Raw genomic sequence first — 14204 nt, 5'->3', positions numbered from 1 at the left:
TTGATGGGAGACCTGCCGGATACACAATTGCCAGCATCCTTGGCTGGACTCTTGAAGGTTCTATGATGCCAGGCTGGGTCTGGAAATCACAGGTGGCTTTTCAGGTCTCTTGTGTTCTCCAGAACCAGTTCCTATGGGGGTGGATCTGAGGAGGTCTGGGCACTTTCCAGCCTCCACCTGCTTCTTAAGATGGTCTGAACAGCAGATTCCCTACAGCTCATTGTCCACAGCCAGGCTCTTGGGCGGATCATTGTTCTGGAATCTGAGCCAGAAGAGAGTCCTCGCTGAGCTGGTCTGGTCTCATCAGAGATGAGTTTTTATATCTGTCCCAAATGCTGTGTCTTATGAATCCAGACAAAGCTTGGGGCAGCAGGGTGGGAAGTGGCAACGGCTAATGCTAATTGCCTCTGTTTGGCTCTCTGCTTGGGGGTCCACCCTGGCTGGATGCAGGCAGGATTGTCTATAACAGCCATCAAGAGCGACCAGCTAACCCCCGAGGGAGCTGAAATAATAAATTCCACTCACGTCTTTGCCAAAGCTGATGAGTCCCTGGGAGAAGAACTCCTGGGAAGTACACAGACAAGTGTGGAGTTTTTCCTTTCACCCTCCCTTCCTGCTCAATCCAGCTAGTTCAAGCTAAGGGAAAAAAACCAGCTTGCTCTGTGTCCCCTAGGCTGGAGTTCCGAGCAGGTGCCTCCCGTTACCTGCAGGAAAGCACAATCCCAGAGGCCCCCTTCTCCCAGGGGCCTCTCCCAGGAGGACTGGGCTGTCTGCAAGCCAATTATGTTAAAGTGGGAGCAGCAGCCTCCTGTAAAAAGACTGTCTGCTTGACTTTTAGGTCTATAAACTTATACAAATCCATGGAGCTGCTTGTTCCAGAAGGTGCTTATTTTGTTTCTGGACACCCAGCTCTGTTAATAGGAAAGGACCTCTGGCTGAGAGGCTGACTGTTCCTTGAACAAGCGCATAAGATTTGGGTGTGGTCTTTTCCATCTGGGTTTGGGGCTTCCTCTGGGATTTGTAGTTGAGAATGCTTATCTAGCAGAAGATAAAGGTCACTTTTTAAAACCAACACCTTGATACAGCTTCCCCCTCCATTAATTTAGGATTCCATGAGTTTTCTAAGTCACACGGAGTCGGGGAGAGATAGGAAAAAACAACAAAATGCAAGAGAGAATTAAGCACAAGTTGTAGATGCCTTAGCATATTTTTGACACTGCATAGGAGAGTCTATATAGCATGCTTCATATTCTGTTTTCAGCGCAGCAAAGGGAAATAAGAGAATACACATCTATGTGCTCATTGGTGCAAAAATAAACACCAAGGACTATGGAGATTGGTTACCTGCAGGGCACTGGGGATGAGGTGGACATGCTAGAACAATTGAGTGGGGAGGGGCGGGGGGTGGACACCTCTGAGCAAAATTTTTTGCACAGTTCTGGTTTGGGGAATCATTAATGATTCATTGACTTAAGATCAATAAGGATGGGGACAATTCTAAAATGGAATACATGCAGAAACAAATTAATAGAATGGTTCTGAATAACTGAATTGCCTAGGGGGGGAAAAGCCCAGTAACATTGGAACTCTCTCATTAGGCTAAAGACAAAACGAACTTTAAACAAATATTTGACTGTGGGAGTAGGCGTCCTTCCCACAGCGGTGCGCGTTAGCAATTCTGAAGTGACTTTCTGAACACGCAAGGCTTAAATCTATAAGCAAATATGTGGTAGAGGATGGGAACCAGGTTTCTCACTGTGCGACAATGAAGTTACAACTACGGAAAGAAGAGAACATGAAACCTGCAGTGTAAATTAGGAAATCTATGGTCATAAGTTTAGACAGATAGATAGATGGGGTGTGTGTGTGCTCAGGATTCCTTGGCAAGATGGCAGATTTCAGAGCTGGGGCAATGAAATGATAAAATGAGTTTGTAGCATCTTATCACTCCAGAAAGTAAAGGTATGATCAATGAGGCCATGTCCAAAGGACATCGAGGCCAGCTTGGAGGGGCTTCCACTGGCTAAATCTTGGAGGATCTGAACATCAAAATAAGTAACAGTTTACAACTTACTAAATAATAAGCAAGAGTTTGCATGGCGATGGATGGATAGGTAAATAGATAGGGAGAATTCTTCCTTATAGTAGAAATTCAACTAATAAGCATAAAAGGAATGATACGCTTAGAAAGTCACCATTTGACCACCTTCATCATTATTCAGACAAGAACCACCAGTGAACACGAAAGGGAGGGAGCGGTTGGAGAAGCGACAAGATCTTTACGTGGTCTGAGAGCATCTTCTCTAAAGATACTCATTTCAAAGGGAAGGAAAGAATAACCTGACAGTGGAGAAAGCTGGCAGAGTCCGTGTTAACCAAGCAAGGTTAACACCAGTAATGGCGCCCATGGACATAAGACGCCTTCGGATAAGAATGGAATGGGATAAAACGTGGCTCTGGGGTCGTCTCACCAAAAACGCACAACCAAATTGAATCGTGGGAGGATAGCAGATCATCCTGCATGGAGCATGCTGCAAAACAGATGACCAGAATTTTCCAGAGAGATTGATGTTATAAGACACACGGACTCGGGGACTACTTGAGACTGCAGACAAAGAAGAGATGTGACAACTGAGATCAGCCAGGGTTTTGCTTTGTCCTCAAGGGCATCCTTGGGAAAACCGGAAAAATCCCAGTCAAATCTGTAAGTTAGATACTAGCACCACATCCGCGTTCATTTTCTGAGTTGGATGGTGTTCTGTAGTCACATTAAGAGAACTTGAAGGGATAGGGAGACATCATGTTCTAACCTACCAGCGATTCAGGGGGAGAAAACATAGAAGGACAGAGGCAACGTGGTAAAATGTTAACACTTGGGGAATATGGATGAAGCATGTTTGGGGACTCTTGGTGCTATTCTTACAAACCTCCTGGGAGTTTAAAAGGATGTCAACAGAGAAAGGTTTTGCTGATGGTCCTGCAAAGACCTTGGGAAATCTGATATGAGAAGACCGCATTTGCCCACAGCCAGCTGGGATTCAGCTGCATCCTGGGTCTCCGTAATAGTCTGCATTTTGTTAGGTAGGACCAGGGCTTTCTGATTATGCCTGAAAATGTCTTTATCCCATTAGAGACTCCCACTGAAATAATGGTACAATGATGGGAGGAAACCCGAGATTCCCTTTAAGACTTTGCAGCGAAAACAAAACCAGGGGGAAAAATAAGGGGCGGAGGAATCAGAGGGATGAAGTGAGATTGGCCAACTGTGAATAATGATCAAAGCTGGGTCCAGGATAGATAGGTGGGCTTCTGTGTACAATCCTCTTGACATTTGTGTCTGAAAAATACTATTAAAAACGGGGGTTTGGGGGAGTTCCTGTTGTGGCTCAGAGGTTACAAACCAGACTAGTATCCGTGAGGGTGTGGGTTTGATCTCTGGCCTCGGTCAGTGGGTTAAGGATCTGGCATCGCCATGAGCTGTGGTGTGGGTCGCAGACGCGGCTCAGATCTGGTGTGGCTGTGACATAGGCCGGCAGCTGCAGCTATGATTCAACCCCTATCCTGGGAATGTCCATATGCCATGGATGAGGCCCTAAAAAGCAAGAAAAAAGTATGCTTTTTTTTTTTTTAATGGAGGACTTTTTCGATGGCAGAAATAAAACTGTCACCAAGTGTCCATGCTTGGCTTCTCAGGAGAAGTGCAAAGCCTTCTGAGAAGCTTTTCCATGAGGATGATGCCATCAAACTTGCTGACTTGGGCTTGGCTCTGTGGCACCACTGGGAAATGTTTACCTCTTGCTGGGTGACCGCTCGAGGGACTGGGAAGAGCAGAGGTGGGCCATGGAGGGCGTAGGGTGGGGACACCAGAGCCACAGCCACCCAGCTCGGCCTTCTGGGCAAGGGGCCCACTCAGGCTGGACTGCCCATGACCCCTGCCACTGCCCCCCATCACCCAGAAACAGGCAACAAGAGCTAGTTCTTAGATGATCCCCACGAGGCCCCCGGAAAAGCATGTGCTCCTCCAGAAGACAGGGCAGTGATTGTTAGCCATTTTAGGGAATTTTCCACTGAAAAACTTTCATCCTAAAGCTTTGGTGTCCAAAGGAACAAACTTCAGGGATCTGGAAAGAACCATCTGCCCAGAGTCCTCTCCTTTTCAGAAGCTACTGCTCCAGCCAGGCATGAGATAGCCAGTGGCAAACTCTTTGTGAGTTGGCTAGAGAGGCGTTGAAGGGAACTCTGTCCAATCTCTTGGGATAGAACAGGATGGAAGATAGGAGAAAAAGAATGTATATAGATCCATGACGAGGTCGCTGTGCTGTACGGCAGATGTTGACACAACACTGTAAATCAACTAGACTTTAATAACAATAAAATTAAAGGAACAGCTTCCTAGGTTGAGAGCATGGGTTGCTAGGAGAGACTCTTAAGATGGGCGGCTGGGCTCCAGGTGCAGCATCAGTTGCTCACGTGATAGAGAAAAAGGAGCCAGGAAGTCGATGCAGGCAGCTCAGGGGGGAGTGGGGAGGGGGGTCGGGGGGCTGGGTGCTGCTGCCCCCTCTCAGGCCTGGTACAAACTGCCTGCTGCCCCTGGAATGAACTTTGGAGCAGAGAAGGCAGCCCAGCGGGGAGCCCGCTGGGTGGGCTCAGGGGAGGGGGCCCTCTTGGGTGAGTACCAGCTCTGCGTTCTGCACTCCGCTCACGTTTCTGGACTTCGTCTGTGTACCACCACCCTCCACCTACAGGTAGATGGGGCAGGTATTGGTGATGTGCTCACCCACGGGGAACTTGCCCCAGCTTGCACTGTGAGGAGACGATACAGCCAGGCAGTGAGCTGGTTCCAAAGCCCTTGCTAGAGACCCCATGCTCCCCAGCCAGCTGCTCCCCAGCCAGCTGCTCCCCCAGCACCCGGGCCCTGGCCTTGGGGTCCGGTCACTGAGGTCCATCTCCATTTTTGGTTGGTCACATGGCCTGAGTTACAGATTCTTCCTTAGAAGGTCTCAGGAGAGGTCAAATATGCTAAGGCCTGATTTCAGGACTTGGTAAAATTTTATGTCGCTCTTGGTTTTTCAAGAGGTAGGTGCCGCGAAGGCTTGTTGGCCTTTGCTGAGAGCTGACTGTTGAAATGCGTTTTACCCCTGGTTTCTTAGCGAGTGAGGTCTAGACGGGCACAGCTGTGCCAAATGGCTGTTTGTTGTTTTGAATTTTGTCACTTCAGATCCCTAATAACCCACTTACACACTAAGTAGGCACTTATTCATGTACAGAACAATTCTTACGCGAGGCTCAACCTGCCATCTGCTCCCATCCTGAATTATGCCAATTAGAAAGCGCAGAGCGGTCTGGAAAAGCCCCAACAATTGCTGAAAGGTAGAGAAACGGCATTCTGGAGCCCAACTGGAAGGCAGAGCATTAGCCGGTGGTAACTGAGCACGCTTTTCTCTTTGTCTAGCGGAAGCGTTTGTCTCAATTGACCAGGGCCTTTTGTTAAACGGCCCTCGGGCAGGGCCTTCCTCTCTCTGTTTCATGGGAGGTAGATGAGAGACAGTCAGACAGACAGATATCCAGCCAGGGCACTCGCCCAGGTCGATTCCAAAGCCTTTGCTAGAGACCTACCCACCCTGTCAATCTGTATCTCTGTCTCTACCTATGCTGGTCCATAGATAGATGGAGAGAGAAGCCACACGGCCCATCCCCCCCCCCCCCCCAGGGCCATCTTGATTCCAGATCTCATATCTGTGTTTACAGAATTTTGAATCCTAACTTTTTATTTGAAAACTGTACTCGCCATACTTCCACTTGTTTAGAGCTAGGCCAGCAGGTGTTACTGAGATAAACAAGAAAACACCCTTCTGATCTCTGCAGCTAGCCAGGGAGAAATCACAGTGATAGCCTTTGGCCTTGGGTAGAAGGCGGAGGAGGGTCAGCCCACACATTGGTCTCTTAACTTGCGTTGCTGCCCCAAAACCCATTGGCCGTGTGGAGCTGTGATGGGAGCTCTGCTGCAGGTCCCGCCACGCTACAGTGTCCACAATCACACATGGTTACAAAAACAGCCTGGGTGCGCTAAGAGATGTGTGTTTTCTTTCTGAACATCTAAAAACGTCTTAGAATTTCTGTACTGGTCTGCTAGGGCTCCTTTCCCTAGACTAGAAAGTGGCCTAAACAACAGAGATTAATTTCCTCATAGTTCTGGAGGCTAGAGGTTCAAGTTTAAGGTACCACTATGGCCAGTTTCTAGTGAAAGCGCTTCTCCCTCTGTCCTCATATTGTGTATGTGGAGGGGGAGGGGGGAGAGAGAAAGAGAAACAAGCTCTCTGGTGTCCCTTCCTAAAGGGCACTGATCCCATGAGAAGGGTCCCACCCCCATAACCTCCTCTAAACCTAATTATCTCCCGAAGGCCCCTCCTCCAAATACCATCACGATAATGGGTTAGGGCTTCAACATACCCATTTGGGAAGAGACGCAATTCAGTCCACAGTAAATCTTAAGTAAAAAGATTTAAAAAATCTTGGAGGGGGGGGATCTGTTTCTTACAGATCCATGCTCCACATCACGAGATGACTAAACTTTTCTGTAAGTTCAAAGAGGAACTCCTTTAAGTTTTGCAGATCCTGTGGTCTGTGGGGTAGTGCATGTTAGAATAAAGTGTCCACATGATTTTAAGAAACATATTTAACCACAGGTTAACATAACCACAAGTTAAAAAATACTAAAAAGCTGGAGTTCTCCTCGCGGCTCAGTGGTTAATGAATCCAACTAGGACCCATGAGTTGCTGGTTTGATCCCTGGCCTCGATCACTGGGTTAAGGGTCCAGCATTGCCCTGAGCTGTGGGGTAGGTCACAGGTGCAGCCCGGATCCCCCGTTGCTAAGGCTGTGGTGTAGGCTGGTGGCTACAGCTTCGATTGGACCCCTAGCCTAGGAACCTCCAAAAGCCGCAGGAATGGCTCTAAAAAGAAAAAACACATACATTAAAAAGCAATGTTGAAGAAAATGAACTCCCTCCCCCCAGGAAGTGCGTTGGACAAGGAGTCGGAGAGGTCTTACGGTTAGGAGGAGAAGCAGGGTCCGGGCTCCCAGCCCAGGGGCAGCCCAGTGCTGTAAAGAACAGACACCCTGGAGTCAGCCTCCTGCAGAAAATCCTCACTCCACCTGCCTTTTGACAGCTCAAGTCCCCTGGCATCAGCTGCGGGGTGACAAAGAGGTCTGGGAGCCCCCCGCCCCATCAGGAAGGCCAGGTGGGAGTGGGGTTTGCCCGTGGTGTGGATGCCGCCCAGGCCCCAGCCCACTTTTTCCCTGGAAGCTCTCTGAGCCCCTTTGGGAAGGGGTGTGGGGGCGCCCACCTGTGGTGCCGGGAGGCCTCCGGAGCCCTGCCCACCAACCGCCTGCCGCCTCTCTCAAAGGGTCACTGCCAGGGGAGGCTGGGCACTGGCTGTGGGTGGTGTCCGGAGAGGTGTTGCTGCGCTTGGAGCCCAAACTCAAGGAGCTGAAGGGTCAAAGGAACATTGCACTCCCTGCATCTTATTTCCAGGCTCAGAAAGCACCTTAGCAAGTTCTGTTAGGAAGTGCAGGTGACAAGTGACTGGGCGCTGACACACATCTGGTTGGAGGTTAATGACCAGTTGGCACCCTGGGTTCCTCTTCACTCCAGGTTCCTCCGCTGGCACCTCTGACCCCTGCTTGGCTCGGACAAACCTGAGCCAAGGGCAGCAGGTGGCCACCCAGCCCGGAAGGGACACTATCTGCTCCCTCCCTCAGCCTCCGCCACACCCCTCCCAGCTCTGTGGAGTCTCCTGCTTCTCCTGGATGCAGGTGCTCGGAAGGTTTTCCACATCTGGGAGCTGACCAGGGACATGAGAAGGGATGCAGATGTCATGCAATTGCCGTGGGAAAAGCCAGGGGGGAGCCCTCTTTGCCAGCGGGCCCAGGTGTATGAGGCTAAGGATGGCATGTTTGTTTCATTTTTAATCAGTGAATTTTTCTGAGATTCAAAGGCAAGGGAGATAAACACGACACCTCACTGGAGAAGGTGCACTACACATGACTGCCGCCTTCCGGTGAAGCCACCTGTCCCTGTGGGCTTAAGGGCAGCTCGCTGTCCTGGTGTGTTCTCACGCGCCCCCACTGGGCTGGCCAGACTGTGGCCTTAAACTGCGACTGCCTCAGGAAGGGTTCCCTGGAACAGCCGGCTTGCTGGGTCCTCAGAGGTTCCATGAAACGAGCTGGCAACCACACCCCTGCCTCCTGAGCCCCTGGGGGCAGCAGGGGAACTGGCCTGGAGGTCTTAAGCTTCCGGGCTCCACCCACATTTCCAAAAGGCCTGCTCCCAGGCCTCGGGTGCCTGGCCAGGATGCTGACGCAGTGTCCCCCTGCAATCTTCCCTCAGTGCCACCCCAGCATGACCCAAAGCCACGTGGCTGTGAGGAGCGGGCGAGGGACTGAAAGGGGGGTGTTATCAGAGGGCCCCGGGAGTGCTTCCTGCAGGCCAAGCCCTAGAACCTGGGATGGGAAGGCCACTTCCTTCCTTGCCCTCCAGTCCCACCTCACTGTGCCCCCAGTGCTGGTGACATGGAAGGAGGATGGACTGGGTTGAATAGTTCCCCCCTCCCCAAATCTATGTCCTCCTGAAACCTCCAAATGTCACCTTCTTTGGAAATGGGGTCTTAGTAGACATCACTAGTTACAAGGTGATGTCATGCTGGGTTAGGGTGGGCCCCCCATCCAGCGAGGTGACCGTGTAAGAAAGCCACATGAAGACACAGGGAAGGAGGCCCTGGCAGGATGGAGGCAGAGGCTGGAGCCACCAGCTATGAGCCAAGGGCAGCTCTGACCAACAGAAGCCAGGAGACAGGCTTGGCACTGCTCCTCCCTTGGGGTTTCCAGGAGGAACTCGCCCTGCTGACACCTTGAATTTGGACTTTCAGTCTCTACACCCGAGAGGATAAACTCCTGCTGTCAGAAGTTACCCTATGGCAGTACTTTGTTAGAGCAACCTCAGGAAATTAACACAGAGGGAAGGAAAAGAGGTTTTGTTTTTGTTTTTTGTTTGTTGGAGCTTATTATATGATGTCACATTGAGGGCACTCACATCCATCACCTCCTTTAATTTTCAAACCTCTGAAGGGTGGATCTTACTGTTATCATTTGAAGGATGAGAAACTTACAATTAAATAGGTTGTCCTGGGTCATTACGCTATGAAAGCAAGTTCTCTCTTTGTCCTGTGCCTTTGCCCCTTAGAGCCTGGGGAGTGAACAAGTTAATACAATAAACCATCCCTTGCTGGTAAATCCATTTTGCGAGTATATGTGTCTTATGAGGGGGACCCCACCAGTGGTATTCTAATGTCTCAGCAGATGGGAAGATGTCCCATGGCAGAGCAGATGGGGAGAAGGACCCTTGGCACCCACAAAGCACACCATGTCCATTTGCAGGTAAACTCAATGGGACTCTCCATGCTGCTGCTCATGACACCCAGAAATCACTGTGACAAGCCATTTCCGAGATGTTACAACATCCGTCAGAGTCGAGGGCAAGGCCAAATATGACCGAGGTGATGCTGAGGATGAACCTCAGTGTTGCTCACGATGTTTGTCTACGAGAAGCCTAGAGTTACCCAGTGGGAAGGATGGATTGCCAGATGAGGGTAGACCAGAAACCCAGTACGACTGCAGTCCTTGTGGGAAGAGGGGGCTTTGGACGTAGAGAAGAGACAAGCTGGGGGAGGTGCCACATGAAGATGGAAGCAGAGACTGGAGATACGATGTCCCAAGGAGCACTAGGGGTCACCAGAACCTGGGAGAGGAAGGATTCTTCCCTGGAGCCTTCAGATGGAACGCGGCCCGCCCAGCACGTTGACTGTAAACTTCCAGTCCCTGAACTATGACAGAACAAATGTCTGTTGTTTTAATCACCCAGCTTGTGGTAGAGTTGATCCTCACCATTTGTAGCTTCGGTGTTTGCAGGTTTACCTGCTGCCTCCAGTGTATTTGGAAGCCCCAAATCAACACAGAGCTTTTGTGGTCACTCATGGATACACACAGCAGAGAAAAACTGAGTCACCAAACACACATGTTTCCAGCGAAGGCTGAACCAGACACTGCTCCCTTCTGGTTTCAGGTCTCAGACTACAAACAAGTATGTCCTCTCAACCAACTATTGAGTGCTGTGGTTTTGTTTGTGTTTTTGCTTTTTTTTTTTTTGGCGGGTTGTGTACTTTTTATTGGTGGTTCTGCCGTTTAAAATGTCCCAAGCATGGTGGGAACTGCTGTCCAGTGTTCTTGAGCCCAAGAAGGCTGTGATGTGCCTTAGGGAGAAAATACTTGCCTTAGATAAGATTTCTTCAGGCACGAGTTACAGCGCTATTGGCCAGGAGTTCAATGGGAATGAATCAGCAGTACATAGGAAATAAGGTGTCTTTAAACAGATTTAAACACACAAAAACAAGATGATGTATTTATAAGTTATGAAAATGAAAATATGGCCAGAGGCTCTCAGGAAATTAACCCTGCCTTTCCTCTAGAAACAATGGCTCGGTATTTGCTAATTGGGTGTTTGCAGAGACTTTATAAAGCAAAACTATGGCAAAGAATAGGAATTGATTGTACATTGGGGCTTTTTTGGTTTCCTGGGGCTGCTTTGACATTCTGCCACTTACCAAGAACACTGCAGGCCTCTTGGATGAGCTTAATGGTGATGACGTCATCATAGACCGTGTAGGTCATGAAGGCATCTTGCACGTCCGCACAAGCTCTGAAAGATGAATCAAGATGCAATGAGAACACAGCAACTGGAGCTTGGCCCCGGGAATGTGTCCACCAACCCAGCAAGGTACAGCAAGACCACTCCTGGTCATAAGAAATGAAAAGCATTGGAGTGTGTGGGTGTCAGCTTTTCAAAGACGCCTTCCCTGGACCCCAGTTTGGGCCCAGAGCTCCCTTCTCGAGTGCCCACTATAGGCTAGGAGTTTTCCCAGCTTCAATCAAGAGTATTGATCTTACTTACCCCCTAGGATGGGCTCCTTGAGCATGACTCTTGTGACTTAGCCTTGAGGCCCCTGCAAACAGCACTGTGCTTGGCACATGTGAAAAAACCTAATACACGGTAGTGAACTTAGAACTCCGTGGCCATGGAGCCGCCTCCTCTGAAGCAGGGAGAGCAGCTGCCTGAGAATCTCGTGGTTTTGAAATGCGTTCAGCTGGAGAGACTGATAGATTTTGGTCTTGTAACAGCTCGCCTGCCTGGTGAAGAGTCAGAAAGCTGGCACTCTTGGCTTGGTTTTTGTGTGAACCACGAAGTGGCAGTTGGCAATTCAGGGGGAAGGAGGCTGGTCGGGGAATGGTCCCGTAAGAACGGGAGGTTCCATTGAAACTGAGGACTGGGTAGGCAAAGAAACAGGAGCCTCTGGACAGAGAGAATGCTCTTTGAGGCAGCAGAGAGCATGTCTGAAGAACAGAGAAGAGCACAGAGCATTTGAGTTCTCCCAGAACACATCACAGGATCTTGGAACTGGGAGAGAAATTTCCTAATTGTCCAATCCCAGTCCTTCACAAGACTTTTCTTCTTAACAAGAAGCTCACCCTCTGCAGGGGAGTATATTCCATTTACAGCCTGTTGTCTCTGATAGAAAGCTCTTTCCTATTGTTGAGCTGAAACCTACTTCTGGGCCCCAATCATACCTTCTATTTGTTGAGCATCTCCTCTGGGCCAGAGATGACAGATGATGTCTAATCACCCCCTGTACTGGCAAGGAAATTGGCGCCCAGAGAGGTTGAGGGTCTCGCCAGGATCACACAGTTGACAAATGAAGGATCTGGGCTCTGAGCTCCGAAGCCCATGTGGCTCCTGCCTTTCGCTGCTGCAACTGACTTGAGTTCCGCCCTTGGGGGAAAAAGCAGACTGGGCTGGTCCCACCTCCAGATCCCAAGCCCTCTGTATTTGAAGATCCTTAGCCATTCCTAAATCTTTAAATTTTTCCAGGCTAAGCACTCCTTTCTTCTTCTGGAATTCATCTTCCTCACTGTAAGATGGGGCAATGACCCCTGTCCTGCTTTTTCCGACAGGAGCAGATGAGGGTGAAACAGGATGACCAAAGGGAAGGAGCTGGGGAAACTGAGAAGCTCTGTCACAACTGCAAAGAGGGCTGCGACAGTACAGAGGACACGGAGGTGGCCTGGGACCCTGGGGGTGACTCAGACTGGGAGGCCAAAACTGTTCCAGGCCGAGCCCGACGCAAATGAGCTCCAAGGGAAAAACCCTCCCCCCTTTTGGCATTTGGTTTCCTTATCTGTAAAGTAAAAGGGAGTGGGCGATGAAATCCGTGTTCCCCGGCCTTCCTCCTCCTCCTCCTCCACCTCCACACACTCACTGGGGATCCTTAGCCCCAGGAGCCCTGTCCCATAGTTGTGCATCACAGAACTAGAAGCTCCTCAAGGGCTTCCTGCAGTTTGTAAGATTTCCTGTTGGGTCCACATCTGTCCAGGAGGGGTCTCTAAGCCTCAGCATGTGCAGCTGTTCCAAAAAGGTGGACGAGGGGCCTGGGCAGATGGGGGATTGAAACCACCAGGGCTTCCTTAGGCAGGGAGCGCTCTGCCATGTGGCCAGAACCCTCCACCTCCTCCCCAGGGCATATGCCTATGACCATAGCAGAAACATGGGCAAGACCCAAGGTCAAACTTGATGTGTTGTCCTGGTTTGTCCTTAAAACCCCAGAAGGCTTATGTTGTCTCTAGCACCTCTGGAAATGGAACAAACTCTGTGGCCTCCCCAGGCCTTTGGTGGGACCAACCCATTCATCTTTGTCTGGGCCTGGCAGCCTCTTCTTTCCTGTAGGCTGAGCTGATAATACTTGAGCCTCAAAGATGGACATGGTTTCTATACAGGTTGCATGTTTCTGGAAAGGAAGCCAGACCTGCTCACACTGTTACGATTACGGAGACCGTCAGGCTTGTTCATCGACCCCCAAGATTTTGCAGAGAAGAGTCAGTGCACACCTGCACACAGTCATTTCACCTGCGTTAGTGAAACAACGTGGCGAACCAAGAATGTAAAAAAATGAATCAGCCAGTTGATATCTTTCTAACGCGATGGCAAAGCCTCGGGTAAGAAGAAGGGAAAGAGCGCAAAATGGCCCAAAGAAAATATGTTGTCGAGAGCAGGGGTTGGAAAATCCACGAGTGTGGGAAACAAAGTAAGAGGTTGTGAAAAATGCCAACCACGTAGGTGGTCAGAGAGACCCCTCTCCAGGAGATCTGGTGAGGCCAGTATTTAACTACAACCGTCAGCCCATTAAATGCATATTCCTCTTTAGTTCCAACGAGTGATATCCAAAATATCTGGGCAGGAAACCAGGGCCGGGTCCCTGTTCCAGGATAACTTGGGGAGCAAAATAAATGTACAGATTCCTGGGCCCTGGAGGTGGTGTCTGGAAACCCGTACTTTTTTGGGAATAAGTTGTCTCGATGACTCCCCCAGGTTTGGTGACCACTGCTCAGAAACACTTTCTAGGATTCAATCTGGCAAGGCAAAGGATTTCAAATTATAGATCCTGCATCGTTCAACATGACTAGGCTGATGTCACGGTTTCTAAGAGTCCGGAGTGAGCCGTAAAACCCACAGGAAAAATAAATAGCACTTGGTAGCAGGTTTCAGGCCAAGAGAATGGGGCTGCTTCTAACGCGTGGGAAATCATGGCCGCGAGAGTTCCCTTAGGGCAGGTGGGGAGTTCATGTAACAAAGCTGAGTGTCGCTGCGGGACCCCAGGGGGAGCTGGGGAAGGCGAGGCTCTGCGATGGAGAGGCCTGTCCTGGTCGCATGACCATCTGGTATTAGGAAGAAGCACCAGCCTGTCACTTGGGCCCGTCGCCAGCGGGCACCCACAGCTCCCCAGGCTCTTGTGACAAGTCCAGACTTCTTGGGTTGACCTCGAGACAGTCTTCCCTTCTCTCCTCCAGCCTCTCCCACCCCCCAACTCCTCTAGCGCCTCAAGGTCCCAGCCATGCCCGTTCCTGGCCCCCCATCTTCCAACAAGCCCTGCCTCCACTGGAAGGGCCCACACTCCCTTTCCTGGCCAACTTTTTTTTTCCATGATTTTTATTTTTCCATTATAGCTAGTTTACAGAGTTCTGTCAATTTTCTACTGTTACAGCAAAGAGATCCAGTCACACACACACTTGTTGCTCACGTTATCCTCCATCGTGTTCCA

The 14204-nt window shown here is 50.1% G+C and overlaps 1 protein-coding gene across 1 annotated transcript in view; it reads right to left on the bottom strand.

Moving 5' to 3' along the window:
* LOC125113610 (guanylate cyclase soluble subunit beta-2-like) overlaps positions 1-14204 on the bottom strand; it is a 58844-nt gene that overhangs the window by 35426 nt on the left and 9214 nt on the right. Inside the window, exon 2 of the mRNA XM_047756424.1 lies at positions 10659-10753. Coding sequence (XP_047612380.1) covers positions 10659-10725 — 67 coding nt within the window. The 5' untranslated portion in view covers positions 10726-10753. The remainder of the gene's footprint in view (positions 1-10658; positions 10754-14204) is intronic.

The sequence above is a fragment of the Phacochoerus africanus genome, chromosome 13 (genome assembly GCF_016906955.1).
Source record: "Phacochoerus africanus isolate WHEZ1 chromosome 13, ROS_Pafr_v1, whole genome shotgun sequence".
In the NCBI taxonomy this organism is placed as follows: domain Eukaryota; kingdom Metazoa; phylum Chordata; class Mammalia; order Artiodactyla; family Suidae; genus Phacochoerus; species Phacochoerus africanus.
Note: the sequence above shows the minus strand (reverse complement) of the source record. Positions and strands in the feature narration are given on the sequence as shown.